Genomic DNA, 19,070 nt, shown 5'->3' with positions numbered 1-19,070 from the left:
GACACCGAGATACCATGCAACTCAAATGAACAGAAGGGGACGGCAATAACAATTAGAATACCAAACGTTCATAAAAACGTAATGTTTGAAACGTCTGATGTACCTGACGATCAAGCACACACCATAGAAGTCCAAAATGACGTTGAAGATAGTATAAGAAACACTGTTGCTGATACTATGACAGCTAACCAAAAAGCAGCAAAAAACAATAAGAAGCCTAAGTCTAGAGTTACATCAGGACACAGACGAGTTACGATAATGGTTTTTTTTTATCTCATTGTGGCTTATCTGTTGTCACACCCTCGCTTATCATTTCGATTCTTTATTTTACAGTTGGTGACATTTATTCATCGTTTACAAAAACGGAGCCAACTGTTTTACTCTTTCTGAGTAAACTAATTCTTCTGAATCACGTCGTCAATCCTTTCATTTATGGATTATTTCACACAAAGTTCAAGGAAGAGCTCCGCAAATTGTGTCAAAGACAAAAGTACAAATAGCAATCCTAATAGAAAATTCAACATAAACAGTCCTTTTCAACATGCAAAAAAAGTTATTTTATTAATATCTTGAAATCATTTAAAAAAGTACAAGATATGTTGTTTCTTTCTTATGTATAATGTGATATGCAATCTAGCATCGAAGCGCTGCCGTAAAAGGTTTCTGGCTTTATATAGTTAGATTACTACTCATTCCTAGTATTCAGGTTGCACGCACTTTTATATGATAGTTTTGACATGTACATGGAATGTTTACTAAATTGTATGTCTATTGCTTGCTACTTGTTTACTTGCTATTTCAATGAAACAAATGATAGAACTATACATTGTAGTATATGAAACACGTTTGTAAAAAAAATAAGGAGAGCTGTGATCAATATATCATAAGTGTTGGTTTATTCTTCTTCTTTTTTAAGTCCAATGTATACGCATTATATTGCAGAGGTAGTGCTATACGATTTCAACATGGGAGACGAGGTATAAACAATCACGGGTTTCCTAACGATAATTGATTCAAAACACAAATAATAATAGATGCACTTATATGGGCCTTAGCAGATTGGTATATAATGGTCGCCTCGAAGCGCCCTGTTGCTTCTTTCAAGTCTCGACTCTCGTTCCTCCTTTGCAACATTTTCAAAGTCATTTTTATATTGGCAATGATCGAATCATCATTAACATTTCTAAAGGTGCTAATTGAAAGGGATATGTTTTGGACAAATCATCTAAATCTACATATTGAGTATATTCAATTTATTCATAACTTGCATAATATTCATAGACTACGACGTACTGACAAAGTACACGTTTGCTGTATTTAATTGTGAAAACTCAAGTCAATATCGCTTTCAATTATTGTAATTTAACTTATACAATAGATTTTAGAATACCTGAAATACATTACAGACAAGCCATAATACAATATTTATAAATTGGAGATAATATTAACGTAAAAAAATATCACTTCAGAATAGAACATGTTTAATTGCTTTAAATTAAAACGTTTTCAGGGTTGGATACCAAATTCTATTACAATTTGTACAAAATCTAAATATTGTATATTTATAGAAGGAAAGAATCTATTTTGATATATTGGATCTTTAACATGCCAAACTCATCATCATTAAATATCTTTTTGTCAGTTAATTAAAAACAAACACTAGATAACGTAAACCAAAGATTAAAGTATCTGTTGCTTAACACAATCTATATATTAAATGTTCGATATCTGTCTATTAAACTCCTGTTATATCAATTGATAATATGTTTAGGTTATGAGAATTCCGAACTTGTAATGCTTTGTATTATTTCAATGATAATAGACTAACAAATTATTGTTTTCAAGTATAGGCATAAATCATGATTGAGAAAAATATTATATGAATCCTAGCAAGATATGAATTGTCAAAGTTCAGGTATTTCTATACCTGGTAACCATGATGCGATATACCAAAACAGATGATCAAAACAAGTCAAACTGCAATTTTTCCAGATGAACATCTATTTTCATATTGCCCTCATAATATTTCGTATGTATTAGTTCCAAGAAAATACCAAAATTTCTTTTTATAATTCTTGTTATTGCAACTGGCGTACAGTATGATAGATAAACTAAAATGAAATCCCAAGATTTTTAATAAAGACTTCAAGTTATTTGAAATCATTTACTTTTAAAATGTTTCGCTTTTCTGAGTTATTGATAAAAAAAAAAAGTAACGCAATGTAAGTAAAGTTTGAAAGCAATTAATTGAGTTGTGCAATTCTTCAAAACTCGCTTGTAAAAAAAAAAACTACGTTATATTCTTTTTTAAGATAAAAATTATTGAAACTACAAACGTATTAAATTCGTTATATTCTTTTTGTAAGATAATAATTATTGAAACTACACACATATTAAAATCTGTCAATTTACTCTCATACGACAACAAAAGATGATACGGAAATACTTGACTTATAACAATCAAAGTACTGAAAGTACTGTTAGACGGTGGCGTCGTTTGAAAGTGGCATATTATATGTAACAATGAGTGATGTATGATAATTATTTTTGTCGAAAACCGCGGCCAGTATCGCATACATGCACTAATACTTAACGCTTACTCGCACAACTGGTCGTGAGTTTCCTACATGGATAATTCAGTGGAAATCGTAGTTGTGATCTCAATCTACACTTTACAAATGATGTGTCTCTTGGTCGTCATCTTTTGGGGAAAACCCAAAGATTTCTCACAGTAGTCTTTGTCGTATAGAAGTTTGTATATATATTTTGTATCAATATGTTTGTATCTATATCAGTTGACATTAAAACCCCGTTTGAATGACTCATTAAATATGTGGGTTGCCACCACGTATTGAATGAATAAATCAAATCCAAAGAAATTTCATTACAGTTCGCCCATATATTTGATTGTTTGAAGAAGGGGAATTTTGGTTTTTTCCCTTTTGACCTTTGGGTTGACCCCGCAAAGGGGAACAACTTTTGAAAAGTGTGGATTGGACTATTATGCTTATATTGTAGATTTCTGAAAGTAACGAGAACAAATAAATCTTTGGCATGATAAAATACTTATTTTTAATAACTATTTGGGCATACATATAGTATGTTAATTGTCCCTCTCGGCAGCATTTTCCCTCAATTTCTTCACGGGGAAAAAGTTGCAGTCTTGTGGACCATCACATTTGCTTTTTTCCTCATAGTCAGTTAATACATTTAGGTGTAAAGAAAACGGAATGGGTTTACAAGAACCTGTTTGATAAAACTGGTATTGTTTTTGGAATGCACGTCATCATGAAACAGAAGAGTAAATCAATATTTTATCTTCGACTTTAGTGGATTATTTCCATTTGCTCACAACGAAAGTGAAAGAAAATTTTAAAAAATATCATACAACATTCAGTCGCGGCAGTTTCATTAAAGGACAGGTGACACAAAACCATATTCTTCTCAAAACACTTCCTTTCATAAAGATAAAATAATTTATAACAAGCTCCCCCTTCGACTAGCATCGGATAACATCACACAGCTCAATAAAGAGTGCTAAAAATCCCAGCTGCGGCTGATCTCCGAGTTTTGCCGATCTTTAATGAGATAAGAAACCCCTGCGTGTTACACGCCAAAGATGACATAGCAGCAATCGGCCAAATAGTAAACAAAGCAATGGACGAGGAATGTACAGAAACCGTTTGTAGTGCTCCGGATGATATAAGACCATATAATTTTGAGCCTTTAATTAGGAATAGAGATCAATTAAATGTAAGTGATTCTGAGAGCTCTGAAATAGAATTTGAAGAGGAGAACGTTGGAAACCAAGACAACACAAGAACTGACAACTTGGCATGGTAAGAATAAAATTACATTATGTTATTATACTTATATGTTATCTCATTATTGTAGCTGTTGTCCTTCTGACAAATTTTAATGATAACAATTAAAATAAAAAAGTTACTATGCACATATAAAAATTATAATATGTCTTGAGGTCAAATTATTTGTGAATGAATTTTTTTATAATAAATGTTTACAGGTGTGATTGTGAAAATTGTGTAATGATGGAAAAGGAAGAAGAATGTCTATGCTGTCATGAATTGGCTCAAGTCATAGAAAAAATTGATTCTAAAAACCTGAAATGCATTACACAACATGAGGGTTTTCGGGGTAATTGTCTGAACGTAGATGTCCTGGAAGTCTCTTTATATGAGTTTGTGGAACGAGACGGGCCAATAGATGATAATGAGCCAATACATGAGTAAGAATTATGTTCAAGCAGACATTTCATTTTAAAAACAAAACTTAATTTGCTAAAATATTATTAAAAACCATTCATTTTATTCAGGTTAAATCTATTTTTATTTCACAGGTTGTACAGGTATTTGGCTTATAGAAGATTCACACGTTGGATCTGGCATATATTAGGAAAGAACAGAAGAAAAGTGATTCCTGCATGTGCGGTAAAAACAATCCGTGACACTTTTCCATCAGAATCTTACGTAGGATTCAAATATCCGCGTCCTTGAGCTTCACTGTTGAATTCCATGAGAATATCTGGAGCCTCGTTTGTTTACAAGTTCAGTTTTATCAAACTGTTCATAGTTTTCAGTTAAAGGTTGAGGCTCATCGGCTTTATATCCAAAAACAAAATCTTCATATGCAAATTTAAGTGATGGATACAGCTGTCGTCTCAAGAAGACTTTGTCTAATAAGTGTCCAATGTACTCTGGATAATAAAGATAATTTATTTCAAATTCTGATTTAAATCATACTTGTAATTTCATATATTTTATTTGTGCATGTATTTGTACATACCAAATGTAGCAGGAACTCTTTCAGGTTTTACAATACATTCCTGTCCCTTTTTTGCCTTTGGGTAGCATACCCGCCACTGCTGTTTGCCTTCTTTGGTCATGGATTGCCTCCTTGTGCCATTTTCATTGTAATGGAGAGCAGCAACACAAAGTCTATAAATGATTGAAATTAAATAAGTATTCAAGCTTTTGAATTTTACCAAGATATTTAAGCTAATTGCGATCACTATAGCAAAATGTACCTTGCAATCATTGGTGTGTAGAAAAAGTGTGTACTCTTCGGGGCAAAATGGTTAACAACTGAATGGAAAACTTCTAAACCATATGTTTGGTGTATATGAGACAGTTTGGGAAGATCGCGCAGTAGATATGGACTTTCTACGACTTCTTTCACCATTTTGTAACATCTTGAACCTAAAAGAATGTAAACAAAACATTTTTTATTGATGAAGAATTGAGTAGCGAAATAAAAGATTACCTCACTTAAAATGTTATAAATCATATATTACCTTGTCTCATCCAGTCTCTGGGTTCAAGTTCCCCATGTTCACACTCGGGAAAAATGTCTGAGTCGTGGTTGTGAACATTTATAATGTGGTTGCTGATTGACTTCCACTTATCGAGCTTTAGTTGACCATTGTCCCCACTGCTTGCAGCCACCCAGTAGGTATGGTTGACAATACCTTTAATCCATGGTCTAATTTGGCCAGCTCCACGCTTTTTTGCGGCATTTTCTAGTTTTCTTGATATTCCTAAAAAAAGACACAAAATTGCAACAGTAGATATATAAAATGACAGCAGAATAGAATATACGCAATTGGATATTTTCAACCGTACCTTTCGCAATGTGCCAGACATCAAAGTAATGATTGATTTCTGGTCTATCTTTCTTCATGTATGACTTTATCATAACATGACGGTCTGTCACTAGATCATGCACTTGAATATTGTTCAATTCCAGATCTCGTAATCCACGCTTGAGACCAAGTAACTCCATATGTGTTGATCCCTTAACTTCGTTGCTCTGAAATTGAGTGCAAAAATTAGTATTATTCTGTGTTTGCATATTATATCGTTGTTTTTAATTCTATTTTTTAAAATGGCATCTTACCTGAACCAACTGAACATCAATTATTTTATTTGACTCGAGGTCCATGAGCGAGTAGCTGCAATACTTTGCACTGTATCCTGGTGAATCACACCTCCCATCACCACCAAGTACGACATGAGATTTATCTGTTGATAAACATACATGTATAAGTATAATTCTAATCCATGTACGTTTGTTTTAGAGGTAATTTATAATTTTGGGAATGGAAAAAATATATGTATTTAAAATTAAGAACTATTTTGCTAAAATACCTCGTAGGGATTCAAACAGGTCAACCTGTTGTGAAGTATACACTTCAATAGCAGCTGGAACACTATAGCAATTTTTAGTCTAAGGATACTGCGAGCACTTGGCACAAGAACCTTTAACTGATCAAAGAGCATCAATGCTTTGGACATGATATTTCCACTAAACAAAATTGCACTAGCTAAATGCAGATTGAACCATGGCAACTTCTTGTGTGATGACTGTGACTGCCATTTATTAATATGACCATTCTCACAGGTAGAGAGAGTTGATATCATGCTGCCTTTGCTGTACTCTACAATAGGTATGCACTGCCCACAACAAATGTGACACACAGATAATAGCCTCTGAAGAGAACTCTCAGATACAATGTAATATTTTTCCTCTGATGGATTTCTGTTGTTTCTAATTTGTAATTACATGTTTCTTCATCATCAGATTCTTCTTCAAATTCAGATTCCTCATTATCACTTAGGCTGAAATCTGGATCTTCATCTTTATTTTCACTATAAAGATCTTCATCATCATCGCTATCAATATATTGATTTTCTAAGAACACTTCACTTTTCTCCGATTCAATATCCTCCTCGGATATCAAATTTTTATGGCAATTACAACTCTGGCCAATCTCGTCACATTGAACTTGAGAATCGGTTGTTTCAAAGTTAGTAAATAACTTTCCTGTTTGTATTCTCCTTGTACGTGTTTTTACTTTAGGGATAGTATCAGGAATTAAAACTTGCACTGCCTTATCTGCAGTTTTACTTTCAAAATTTGAAGAATCTGCTGATGTGTCATCTTCCATATCATGAAAATTGCAAGACTCATTTCCACCATCAATTATTTCTTCTTCATCTTTCATCATTTCTTCCAAAACCTAATTTTTTAAATATTAGATGATGAAAAAATTACTAGCCATAACTTTATTTATTCTAGTATTCTATTTGATTTTTAAAATACTTGAGAAATACATACCTCTATCTTTCGTCTTTTTCTATATGCCCCATATGACACAGATGTTTTGCTACTACCTGTAGCATCCTCACTGCGGTATGTCCATGGAATATCGGGTACTGCATCTTCTTTAAGCTGTGCACAAGCATTCGGATACCCAAGTTCAGCTAATCTGGGTGGATACCTTGAGTATTGGTTTGGAGAAAAGTGCTTTCCACAAATTCTACTATGTTTTGTCACAATAAAATCCTTTCTATGACAATAATGTATCCATATTTTTTTTACAAGCATTATCCTTTGGAAAACCAAAAAAAGACACATTTTTTTCTACATTCGAACAGGTGGAACAATTGTAAACCACACAGTACACCATTTTTACAACACTTAAACTAATTGCTCTGTGGAAACAGAGAATGGGGTTTCTAATTAAAGTATAAATCAAGTTTATGTTGAGGTTAAGAAGACGTTCAATGGCAATTAACGAGATTTATTTACTTTTCATTTTAAGATAAGAGATTTAGCATCCATTTAGATGAAAGATACTGCGAGTCGTCAGTTCTGACGTCACACCGAAGGTTTCCGATCTCAGAGGCTTCAGATATGCATATTGAGGTCACGCATCTTATCAGCTCAGATATACAGCCATCGCTGTGAAACAGATGGAAGTAGCTGGGAAAACTTTGCAGAAATGTTATCACATACATAATCTAACACATTGTTCAACTTTCTGTTTTTGTGTCACCTGTCCTTTAATCAACGTTTTAAACATTTGTTCTATTGTATTTAGCTATAGATTTATTCAAATCATTTGAATGAATTCGGGAAAGTCACATCTATATTCTATCGCTTCTCAGTACACTTTAACACGCATAAATTACATGCTACATTAAACTTTTCTAGTAAACTTACAACAAATATTGATTAATTATACAAAATAAGTTTTTAAAAACACCAAACAAACAAAATTCAAGTTGAACGCACGTTTTTCTGACCGTACAGCTGTGTATATAAAGAAGATGGGGTAATAAGATGGCGCAACTGCCCATTTGGTTTAGTCGTAAAATACAATTTCAAATTTAGCATTCTTTTTAAATTAAATATATTTCATATATTATTATATAAGTTTACAAAATGGTAATTTCTAACTATATTCAGTTTGAAATATTTCAAAAAGATAAGAAAAAAATAATAAATCTTTAAGTTTTGGTGGTATCGAACCCACAACCTAAAAAACCAAGTTCTATAAAGTTTCCTTATGGCTGGTGCTCTTTTTTTTTTTTTTTTTTATCTTTTATTGATATTCAACATAATACATACTGTACATATCAATTCTTAAAAACAGCAATGTCTAATAAACAAATGAATTTATATAAAAGGACAAGTATTAAAAAATAAATATCAAAACACCCTCCGTTTCTTTAACTAGAGGATTTCTGTTCAAAAATAATTTGGAGAAAATATTTCTTCTGTTTTCCTTGATACACAATTGGTAATGATTATATGAAATAAATTGTCTTAACATCTATTTACAAAATTTAGTAACATCCATCTTCTGTTGACTTTTGATAAACAGTTGTCGTCGTTTGTATATACTTAATCTACATATTGATAAAAAGAAATTAACAAAAAATGTATTTACATTTTTTATACCCGTTGACAATGATGAGAAAAACATCTCATCAAATCTTAAAGTATTGAAAATATTTACATCTACATCTTTGAATAATGTTTCTAAATGATACACAACAAATTTGTTTATAAATTCATGTAGTTCATTACAGCCAATAAATAAATGAATAATATCTTCATTTTGTAATGAGCAAATTGGACAACAATTTGATTCTGTTTTGCCGATTTTAAATAATTTTTCATATGTAAATATTGCATTGTGAAACATCTTAAAATCTAATTCAATAATTTCAGGTGGTTTATAAGACTCCAATAATGTACCACATCTTTTGAAAAATACATCAGAATCATCAATATTAAATTTTTCTTTCCAAAAACTATTTGATACAGGATGTTGAAACAATTTGTGTAGCAGTAATTTGTAAAATATTTTAACAGTACATGTCCTAAAAACTATAGATTGATTTTCATATTTTACACAAAAGTCTGCAAGAAAAGCCATGTTGTGAAACTCCTTTTCTTTTACATATTCTGTCCATTCCCTCGGAATGCTTTCTAAAAGAGTTCTGTAATTTTCCTTGATAGCCAATACATTTACATCAGGGTCATACTCTTGAATAATATCAACAATATAAGAACTTGGTAAAAAACCTGGTATATGCTATATGTTTTACATGTGTAACGCCTGCCTTAATAAAAACATTCCACTTAACCATTTTACCTTTGTTTGTTACTTTTGGATTACAAAAAAGACAAAAATTATACACGTCACTTTCTTTTTGGTTAAATATCACATAATCTTCTATTGCATACCATGCGCTAAACATTTCTTTGTAAAACTGAGGTAATGTAGGCAAGTCTTGATTAAACAATCTCAGTAAAAATATTTCTGAATTTGCGCCTAAAGAACATATCTTTGACAGGTGATATTTCAAAATGTGTGTCCACAAAAAATCTTTCGATGTACAAAAATATTTAGCTAGAAATTTAAGTCTAAATGATAACATTTTGAGATAAATATCATTCAACATTAAACCTCCATTATGTTTATCACCAACAATAGTTTTGTAAGACACCAAATGTGCACCATAATTCCACAAAAATTGAATACATTCTTTTTGTATTGAATCTCTTGCCCATTTAGGCATTGATAAAACAGATAACGAATACCACAACTTTGACATCAACATAGTATTTATAACAACTGCCCTTCCTTGAATTGTTAAATCTCTTTGTCTCCACAAATTAAGTATTGGTTTAATTTTTTTCACTTTGTCATTCCAATTTAAAACTTCACATTTATTCTTGTTTCTACCAAAAAATATACCAAGTATTTTCATAATACTTGTTTCAGAAATATCAAAAGTTTTTCACCTTTATCTTTTAAACAACCTGAACCTATACACATAATTTCAGATTTTTGAGTATTAATTTTTGCACCTGATGCGTTTCCATATAACTCAACAACTTGTAAAACTTCTGTTATAGAACCTGTATCTGATAATGTCATAGTTGTATCATCAGCGTGTTGAAACATTAAAGCCACCTTGTCAGACATTGGTATAGGTATTCCTTTTATATTTATGTTACTTCTCATTGCATGATACAAAGGTTCTGCTGATAAAACATATAATAAGGCAGATATTGGACAACCCTGTCTGACCGAATTTTTAACTGGAAAATAATTGGTTAAAAAACCATTACATTTGACACTACTAAAAATGTCATGATAAAATATCTTTATCCACCTTTTAAAATAAGGTCCAAAACCAAATGTATCTAAAACATCAAATAAATAATCATGACTTACTCTATCAAAGGCTTTTTCTTGGTCTATTTTAACAATGTAGCCCTCCAAATTATCCATTTCTACTAAATCAATAATGTCTCTAACACTAACAATAGTATCTGCTATATCTTTTCCTAGTATACAACATGTTTGAGCATCTGATATAATATTTGGTAAAACAAATTTTAATCGATTTGCCATAACTCTAGCAATGATCTTATAATCAACATTAAGTAAGCTAATAGGTCTATAATTTTTCAAACATCTTTTGTCTCCCTTTTTCCTGTACAATAAAGTAATAACACCCATTTTCATGCTATGTGATAACGATTCTTTTGTTTCTATTTCTTTATACAATTTAAACAAAATATCACTTAAATATGGCAAAAACATTTTGTAAAATTCAACTGTTAATCCATCTGAGCCTGGACTTTTGTTATTGGACATTTCTTTAACTGCTATTATAATTTCTTCATTGTTAATACAGTTTTCACATAACTCAAAATCATTCTCATCTAATCTTTTATCAACAAATGATAAAAAATGCTCCTTACTTTCTTCTTTAATACTGACAGATGAGTATAATTTTGAGAAAAACTTATATTGAATATCTAGTAACGCTTCTGTATCATTTTTAATTACACCACCATCAACTAATTCTTTAATTAGGGCTTTTCGACTTTCGGTCGAAAAGACCTATTGTTTTTGTTCTGTTTTATTATTATTTTTACTTATTCTCGACAAACTTTCGTCAGCGATTTTTTAAAAACAGAAAGGAATATTGAAACAATTATGAAATGGACTAATAGCGTTTCTAAATGGCACGCGTATGTCCCTTTTTGGACTTCCGGTTCCGGTACTTCCGGTTTACACAAGCAAAATACGAGAAATAAAAAGAATCAATATATTGTTTTTATTTCTTGAGGAATTTCGTTGTAATTTTAGAGTTAGATTAACCTTGTTGAGTTGTTTAAAAAGTTTCGTGTAGGCGAGTTTCTATCTCTTATCAGTTTTGAGATTTTAGGCCTCTAACTTGAGAAAAGGGGGGATGACAAAACAAAAAAATCAGAAAAAGCTTAGGAATGCTATAAAACGGATAGATATTGTTTAAATAGAAGTAATTAAGGTATATTCCATGTTTCATTGAATAGTATTGAGTACTTCCGGTTTTATGAGCCGATGAAAATTGTCTATGGGAGTTTCTATGTTTAATTGAATTCACGCGTGTAACGTTTTCTCAAACAGTTATCAAGCAAATATTTTTGTATTTAATATTTGCAGTAAGGGACCAAATGCGCAGACCGGAAAAGGTCCTGGAAAAGAACTTTTGAAAAATAAGGGATCTGTAGGGATCAGTTTTAAAAACAGCTCTTTAGCTGTATCTTTTTTATTATTCATCCAATTTTCAAAATCTTTTCGGTTAATAGTTCAGAATAAAGAGTACAATTTAAAAAGTATGGTCCGAGGGGCCACTTTTTGATTCCCTATAGGGATTTAAAGGGCCTAAAGATCACAACTTTTTTAAATTTCAAAATTATTTTTTGGAAGAGTTATCTCGCTTTATTTTAAGAATATAGAGCACAAATACTCTTAGAATACCAAGTTTTGCGTCCAAGGACTGAATACTTACTTTGAAATGATTTTTTTGAAAATATTCTTCTGGAAATTTGATGTGTAGCTACTTGTTAAGTTCTGGAGTTATCTTTCTTTTCACACTGCACTACCCATGAATTCCTATCTAAGCAACTGGTTATACCAAGGCGTTCAGAAAATATGGAAATAGAGCAGACAAATTTTTTTAAACATTTAAAAAAAAAAGAAACTAGGGCTGTCGAAAAGCCCTTACTTTTTGTTGAAGACAAAAAAAGTTCTAGTTGCATTTGATTTTTGTCTAACTTTTTCCAAATTCAAAAAATATTTGGTACATTTATCTGACTCATTGGCCCATTGAGCCTTTGACCTTAACATTGCACCTCTACATTTTTCTAATTCAAACTCTGACAGTTCACATTTCAACGCCTCATATTTTTTAATATCAATTTTTTCTCCATTTGCAATATTCTCAGATAACCTTTTTATTTTGTTTTGTAGAGTAAAATATTCTTTGTTACGTTCTTTCGCCCTTCTTTTACTATAACTCTGAGAATACTTCTTAATTTTGTATTTCAAATTATCCCACCAAACTAGTAGTGATGTATTGTATAATATGCAAGCTTTTTCTCTTTCTATCAGTTCTACAATTTTTCCTTTGTATATATCATCATAAAGTAGTAAATTATTTAGAATCCATATTCCAGGACCTCTTTCAACATCATCATTATTGAAATAAAGCACAACCATTGAATGGTCGCTCAAAGTAGTTTCTACATAATAAATATTTCTAACATACTTATTCAAATCCTTAGATGTCAAAATATAGTCTATTCTACTTTGAACTAGTCTATTTTCAATCACCATTTTTCTAGAAAAAACTTTTTCTTTTTTATTTCTATTTCTCCATATATCATCAACACTATGTTTATTCATAAATTCAAACAGTGCATTATAACCTTTGTCATACGTATGGACTGTTTTTCCACAACGATCTATTTCACTAAGCGTGTTATTAAAATCTCCTAATATCATAAGACTGTTAGACATTGGGATTATTTCTGAAATATTCTTAAAAAATGATGATCTATCTGCAACTTTGTTTGGTGCATATACATTTATGATATCAAATGTTTCCTCATTATCTTTATATTTTATGTGTAAAAATCTACCATCAAAACCATTGACAAATTCAACATTTTCTTTTAAATCATTTCTTATCAAAAAAGCTACACCTCTTGCCGAACTATCATAATTATTGTAAATAATTTCACCATTCCATAAATGTTTATACATATCAATAAATTCATCTTTCCAATGTGTCTCTTGTAAACCAATTATATCATATTTCTTTTCAACAAATAAACTAAATATCTTTTTCATTTTGTCAACATTACATAACCCATTACAGTTCCATGAAGTAACTAACATTACAGATATGAGTAATAAAGTTACAATAATTTTATTCATTTTATCTATTCTTTTTTGCCTTTCCTTTCTTCACTTTCTTCTTTCTCTTTGTTTTTCCTTTGATAATGATTTCGTCGTCCTGTTCTGAGGACTCGGAACTTTCTGAATGTTCTCGTACGACCTCGTTTCCTTCCGCGTTATTTTGATCCCGATGGCTATCGGCACTATCAACGGGTTCACTGATTTTTCCACTATTTTCTTTCACATGTGAATCAATTTCGGGTTCAACTTTCTTTTGTTCATCGTGCGTTTTCCCGATATCATCTTCGGTTGGATTTTCCGGTGTTTCGTTTACTTCCATTTCTGGTTCTGATTCCCTCTCTTGTGCCTCGTCAAGCTGTGCGCCGTTCTCCTTATTCACCTCTTCAACAGGGCTGTCATCTCCTGAATCGTGTTCACTAGACCCGCACGAACACTCGTCTCTCCATTCAAGACAATCGTAACACTTTTTCACCGTACATGTTCTAGCGTAGTGTCCTTGTTGTTTACATCTAAAGCAGACGAATGTAGGGCAAGCCCTAAACAGATGATCTTGCGAATAACATAACGAACACACTTTAATTTGCCCATTGTGGATAACCCTGTAGTATTCTTTTCTGAATTTGATTGTGTACGGTAATGACTGCATATTTGGTGGTAATTTTACTTGTACGTATCTCGTTCCATCGGCGATGTTTGTTCCAGGGTAATATCGCCGTTTGATTGGAGATAATATTTCAATGTTCATTGACAGAAGTGTATCTTCAATTTCATGATCTTCAATGTATGCTGGGAGATGTAGAAAACTGACCATTATTGAGTTTTGAACAATTTCTCTACATTCATATGTTTTGTCTCCTATTTTTATTCCTTCTAAAAGATACTGAAGAGGGGCCCTACCGTCTCAGGTGATTTCATATAGATTTCCTGATCTTGGGACACACGCGAACATAGATCCAACTCCACAATTTTCATGTACAAACTTGATGATATTATCAGGTTTAATCTGCCCATTATCTAATACATCAACAGTTACTGTGTTTTCACGGCGGTAGTTTCTATTTACCTTGTTTGGGTTGTTTTGTGATCCGCCCTCATGGCCGCCACTCGACGTGGCAGGCATCCTGCCCTTTGTTGACACAAAGTCAACACTACTTGCAAATACAGTTCAACAATTCACTTATGTACAATATTATATATACAGTTATTCAACTTGGCTCCTTTTTAGAAGCTTTACTAATTACATAAGTACACAAACCAACTAACTATCGTCTCCACGAAAACTATCCGTGCACTCTCGGCTGACAGTAAACTGGAAGTCCTCCTTAAAAAATACGTTTTAGAAAATTTTGGAAAGATAAAAAACTTATCGCTCTCAACGTAATTTCAAATTTAGCATTCTTTTTAAATTAAATATATTTCATATATTATTATATAAGTTTACAAAATGGTAATTTCTAACTATATTCAGTTTGAAATATTTCAAAAAGATAAGAAAAAAATAATAAATCTTTAAGTTTTGGTGGTATCGAACCCACAACCTAAAAAACCAAGTTCTATAAAGTTTCCTTATGGCAGTTGCTCTAACCACTGAGCCATTTCATTCACAACAAAGTGCGTTGTTTAAATGTTATATGAGACTATGACCACGAATTTACGGACTTGTATTATATTTCTAAAACGTTTAATTGTTGAGCTACAAAATGACATATTTGAACTGTAGTGGGTCATCTCTCCACATTTTTGTTGAGTAAAATCGGTTTAAAATCCATCAAACCACATTTAGACTGTAAAAAAAAATATTGAGCTCAGACCCACTCTATGAAAGAAAATGCATTGAAGTTATAAAAATTACACTATTAGGAGGTTTTGACACTCATGTGCCAGTTTAAAACAATATATTGCAAGTATTTAAAATATTTAAAGATTACAACCCGATGTTACGTTAAATATACATTGTTTTTAATTATTTTTTTAAAAAGTATCAGATTTAATGATATTTTAATTTTTCCGTATCTAATCATTCCTCATATGGGCATTTTACACGCCTTATTCATCCATCTTCTTTGATTTTATTCTTTGCATGTACTAGACAATAGATCTAGGGTTCGCAAATCCCGGCAATATTTTCGGAAAGCTATAGTTCTGTAGCTCAGCAGAATGCTACAGTCATCTATAAAGCACATTTTTTTGCCTTCATGTTTCATTATCTATCGCTAATATAGCATGGATGTATACGCTACGGTCGATCATTGCGTTAAGTGATGACACTTTTCTAACCGGTGGTATTTCAATTGCGAGTCGCAACAAACTGGCGCATTTATATAGGCCCGCCTATTTGTAAATGCATGTTGACAAAATGATGCTAACACTTGGAAACAAATGTCGAAGAAAGTTCATAATAGAGTTGTACTCGCGAGTTAACAAACGGGGCGATGTTTACGTACAAATGTAAATAATGTTATCTGTTAGTAAAAAAATGCCCCTAAACCAAAGAAAAGATTCTCTAATACATTTAGCAGGGACGGGCACATATGAATTAAAGTCACTATTTGTACTTCGCTCATCGAATTGCGTTATTCAGTTCATTGTGAAAAAATTCGACAGAAACTGTTTAGTTAACAAAATGATTATATCTTACATTACCGTTCACAATGTACCATACATGTATATGGAATATCGCATGTTTTTTCTTACAAAAGAGCTAGCGTTTGCTACAAATTAGAGATACACGAGCTGATTCGCCGTGAAATCCATAAGACGCATATGTAAAAAAAATCTGAACTAAATATCTTTGAAACATCGTAAAATGTAGTTTATATACATTTAAAATGGCGACCCGATTGCACGTTAATTTTACAATCCGACGTCGATTAGCGTGTTTGAGAGAAAGTCAGCAGCAAGTAAAGCGTCAACATCTGCAGTAAATATTGTCTGATGAATATCGAGGTGTCTGTGATTAAAAATAATGTTTCTACAGACTGAGTGAGGTACAAAATAAGGTATATTGTAAATCACAGGTCAGTCGAAAATTAAACACATTTGTATCGTAAATTTAAAGTTTTTTTGTGTATTGTCACGGCATTGTGCTGAAATATGAAATGGCAAACCAGTTTCAATAGTGTGTTTCTGACAATTATTTATATCATAAAAAAGACAAGAAGCAATTATTGTGACCAATTATCGCAGTGATATAGTTTATGCAGTCCTGATACAGTTAAACGTCAAAACTGGAAGTTGGTGCTTAAATTATTAATCAGGGTAACGGCTCATTTAAAATAAAACACAATTTCATACATTATAAAATTTAAATGTATGTACAAAATAATTAGCAGCTATAATGCTTAAACTATCTGATAAGATTAAAATTAGTTCTCATACTTAAATCGACACGTAGATAAAACATTGTCTGTATAACACTGCATACATGTACCTAACAGAGTTATCGTTCGTTATCCACTAGGGTCCCCGTGAGAAATACTCTTCCGGTCAGGACCGTAGCAATAGACCGTGGCTATTTATAGCCACCGTCTAAAAAGGAAAAGGAAATAATATGTAGTGAAAACTGACATTATTTAAGCAGATTCAATTTTCGTGTTTGCGCATTTGTCTGTTGTTAGAAAAGCTTCAGCATCATGAAAAACAATACTGACAGGAATAGTTATTCTGATATTGTCCTTAGTAGAACAATTCTCATCATGATTGAGACTGTGATTGGAGTCATTGGAAACTCTGCCATCATATTTTTCTACTTCTTTCGGATTAAGGAGAGAGGCGAGCGATACTTTATACCCCTGCTTGGTATAGTGGATCTTTTAGGGTGCTTAACCTCCATACGTTACTTTATCTTTGATTATGTAAACATCGACCAAAATACTGTTTATTGTAAATTTTTTTCGTTTATACGGGTATGTATTGGAGGAATATCAGCACATACAATCCTTGTTATTTCGATTCAAAGGTATTATGTAGTCTGTAAGCCATTTGAACCGAAAATGACACGTTTTTGGAAACGCGTTTTATTTGGAGTTGTTTGCTTCATTTCTATAGTGTATTCCGCCCCACTGTTGGCTACTGCCGGACCCTTTCCAGTAAATAATACCTATACGAACCACAGTTTGACAACGAAAGTGTGCGAATTTTCTGACAAACGGTCAATTTCGAGTCGTTTGTATCCTTACCTTTTGTCTCTGATAATTGCACTAAATCTTATCATTACAATTGGTATGTATGTTCCCGTCTTGAAGCAGGTTGAAAACCTTTTCAGTTCCAGAACAGTCACGAATAGTAAACCAACATATGAGACAGAAACGTCACACGTATCGTGTAAACTGAATATGGAAATTGATGAAACCGGGATACCAAGCAACTCAAATAAACAACAGGGGGCGGCAATAACAGTTAGAATACCAAACGCTCACAAAAACGTAATGTTTGAAGCGTCTGATGTATCTGACGATCAAGCAGACACTATAGAAGTCCAAAAAGATGTTGAAGACCGCATGAGAAACAATGTTGCTGATACTGTGACAGGTAACCAAAAAGCTGCAAAAAACAATAAAAAGCCAAGGTCTAAAGTTACTCCAGGGCAGAAACGAGTTACGAAAATGTTTTTTTATCTCATCGTGGCTTATGTGTTGTCGTACACACCCCCGCTTATCATTTGGATTATATATTTTACAGTTGATGACATTTATTCATCGTTTACAAAAACGGAGATAGCTGGTTTATTCTTACTGGGTCAACTAATTCCTCTGAATCACTTCGTCAATCCTCTCATTTATGGATATTTTGACACAGAATTCAAGGAAGAGCTCCGCAAATTTGTGTCAAAGACAAAAGAACAAATAGCAATCCCTAGAAAATTTCACATAAAGAGTCCTTTTTAACATGTACAAAAAGTTATTTTATTAATATTTGAAATGATTGGAAAAGTACCAGATATTTGATTTCTTTTTTTAAATCCCTTCTTATGTATTATGTGATATGCAATCTAGCATCGAAGCATATAATTAGATTACTATTTATTCCTAGCAATAAGTGTGGACGGACTTTTATATGATAGTTTTGACATGTACATGGAATTGTTTTGCTAAATTGTATGTCTATTGCTTGCTACTTGTTTACTTGCTATTTCAATGAAACAAATGGTAGAACTTAACATTGTAGTATATGAAACATGTTCGTAAAAAAATAAGGAGAACTGTAATAAATATATCATAAGTGTTCGTTTATTCCTTTTTTTGGAAATTCCAATGTATACGCATTGCATTGCAGAGATAGTGCTATGCGATTCCAACATGGGAGACGAGGTATTAAAAGTCACGGGTTTCCTAACGATAATTGGTGATTCAAAACACATATAATTATAGATGCACATAGATGGGCCTTAGCAGATTGTAACTGGCACTGTACCAGTTATCGGCTAAACTTTAATGTGTTTTTTCGGATTTCCTTGTTTCTTGATATATTTGGATAAAACTTGACATACTTTAAATGG

General features: G+C 32.1%; 1 protein-coding gene and 1 non-coding gene across 2 annotated transcripts; one reads left to right on the top strand and one right to left on the bottom strand.

Moving 5' to 3' along the window:
- Positions 1 to 3,416: 3,416 nt before the first annotated feature.
- Positions 3,417 to 4,497, top strand: LOC117685986 (uncharacterized). Its single transcript, XR_010712721.1, has 3 exons — positions 3,417 to 3,839; positions 4,025 to 4,246; positions 4,358 to 4,497. It is a non-coding gene; the product is annotated as an uncharacterized protein (transcript).
- Positions 4,498 to 4,517: 20 nt separating this feature from the next.
- LOC105331064 (uncharacterized) lies at positions 4,518 to 7,861 on the bottom strand. The gene is made up of 8 exons (XM_034460627.2): positions 7,135 to 7,861; positions 6,165 to 7,036; positions 5,914 to 6,038; positions 5,640 to 5,826; positions 5,312 to 5,554; positions 5,045 to 5,216; positions 4,804 to 4,955; positions 4,518 to 4,714 (listed from the first exon to the last, which is right to left on the bottom strand). The coding sequence occupies exons 3-8, from the start codon at positions 5,956 to 5,958 to the stop codon at positions 4,518 to 4,520; spliced, it is 996 nt and encodes a 331-aa protein (XP_034316518.2). The 5' UTR covers positions 5,959 to 6,038; positions 6,165 to 7,036; positions 7,135 to 7,861.
- Between the last annotated feature and the right edge of the window lie 11,209 nt (positions 7,862 to 19,070).

This window comes from Magallana gigas, chromosome 4 (assembly GCF_963853765.1).
Source record: "Magallana gigas chromosome 4, xbMagGiga1.1, whole genome shotgun sequence".
Classification (NCBI taxonomy): domain Eukaryota; kingdom Metazoa; phylum Mollusca; class Bivalvia; order Ostreida; family Ostreidae; genus Magallana; species Magallana gigas.
This window is presented reverse-complemented; position numbering and strand designations above follow the sequence as displayed.

Bases quoted from the DNA above. Each gene is read 5' to 3' on its own strand.
- LOC105331064 (XM_034460627.2), bottom strand. From the start codon at position 5,958: ATGGACCTCGAGTCAAATAAAATAATTGATGTTCAGTTGGTTCAG. The intron at 4,956-5,044 runs GTACATTTTGCT...AATCATTTATAG, and splicing joins TACACACCAATGATTGCAAG to ACTTTGTGTTGCTGCTCTCC. The intron at 4,715-4,803 runs GTATGTACAAAT...TTTATTATCCAG, and splicing joins AAGAGTTCCTGCTACATTTG to AGTACATTGGACACTTATTA.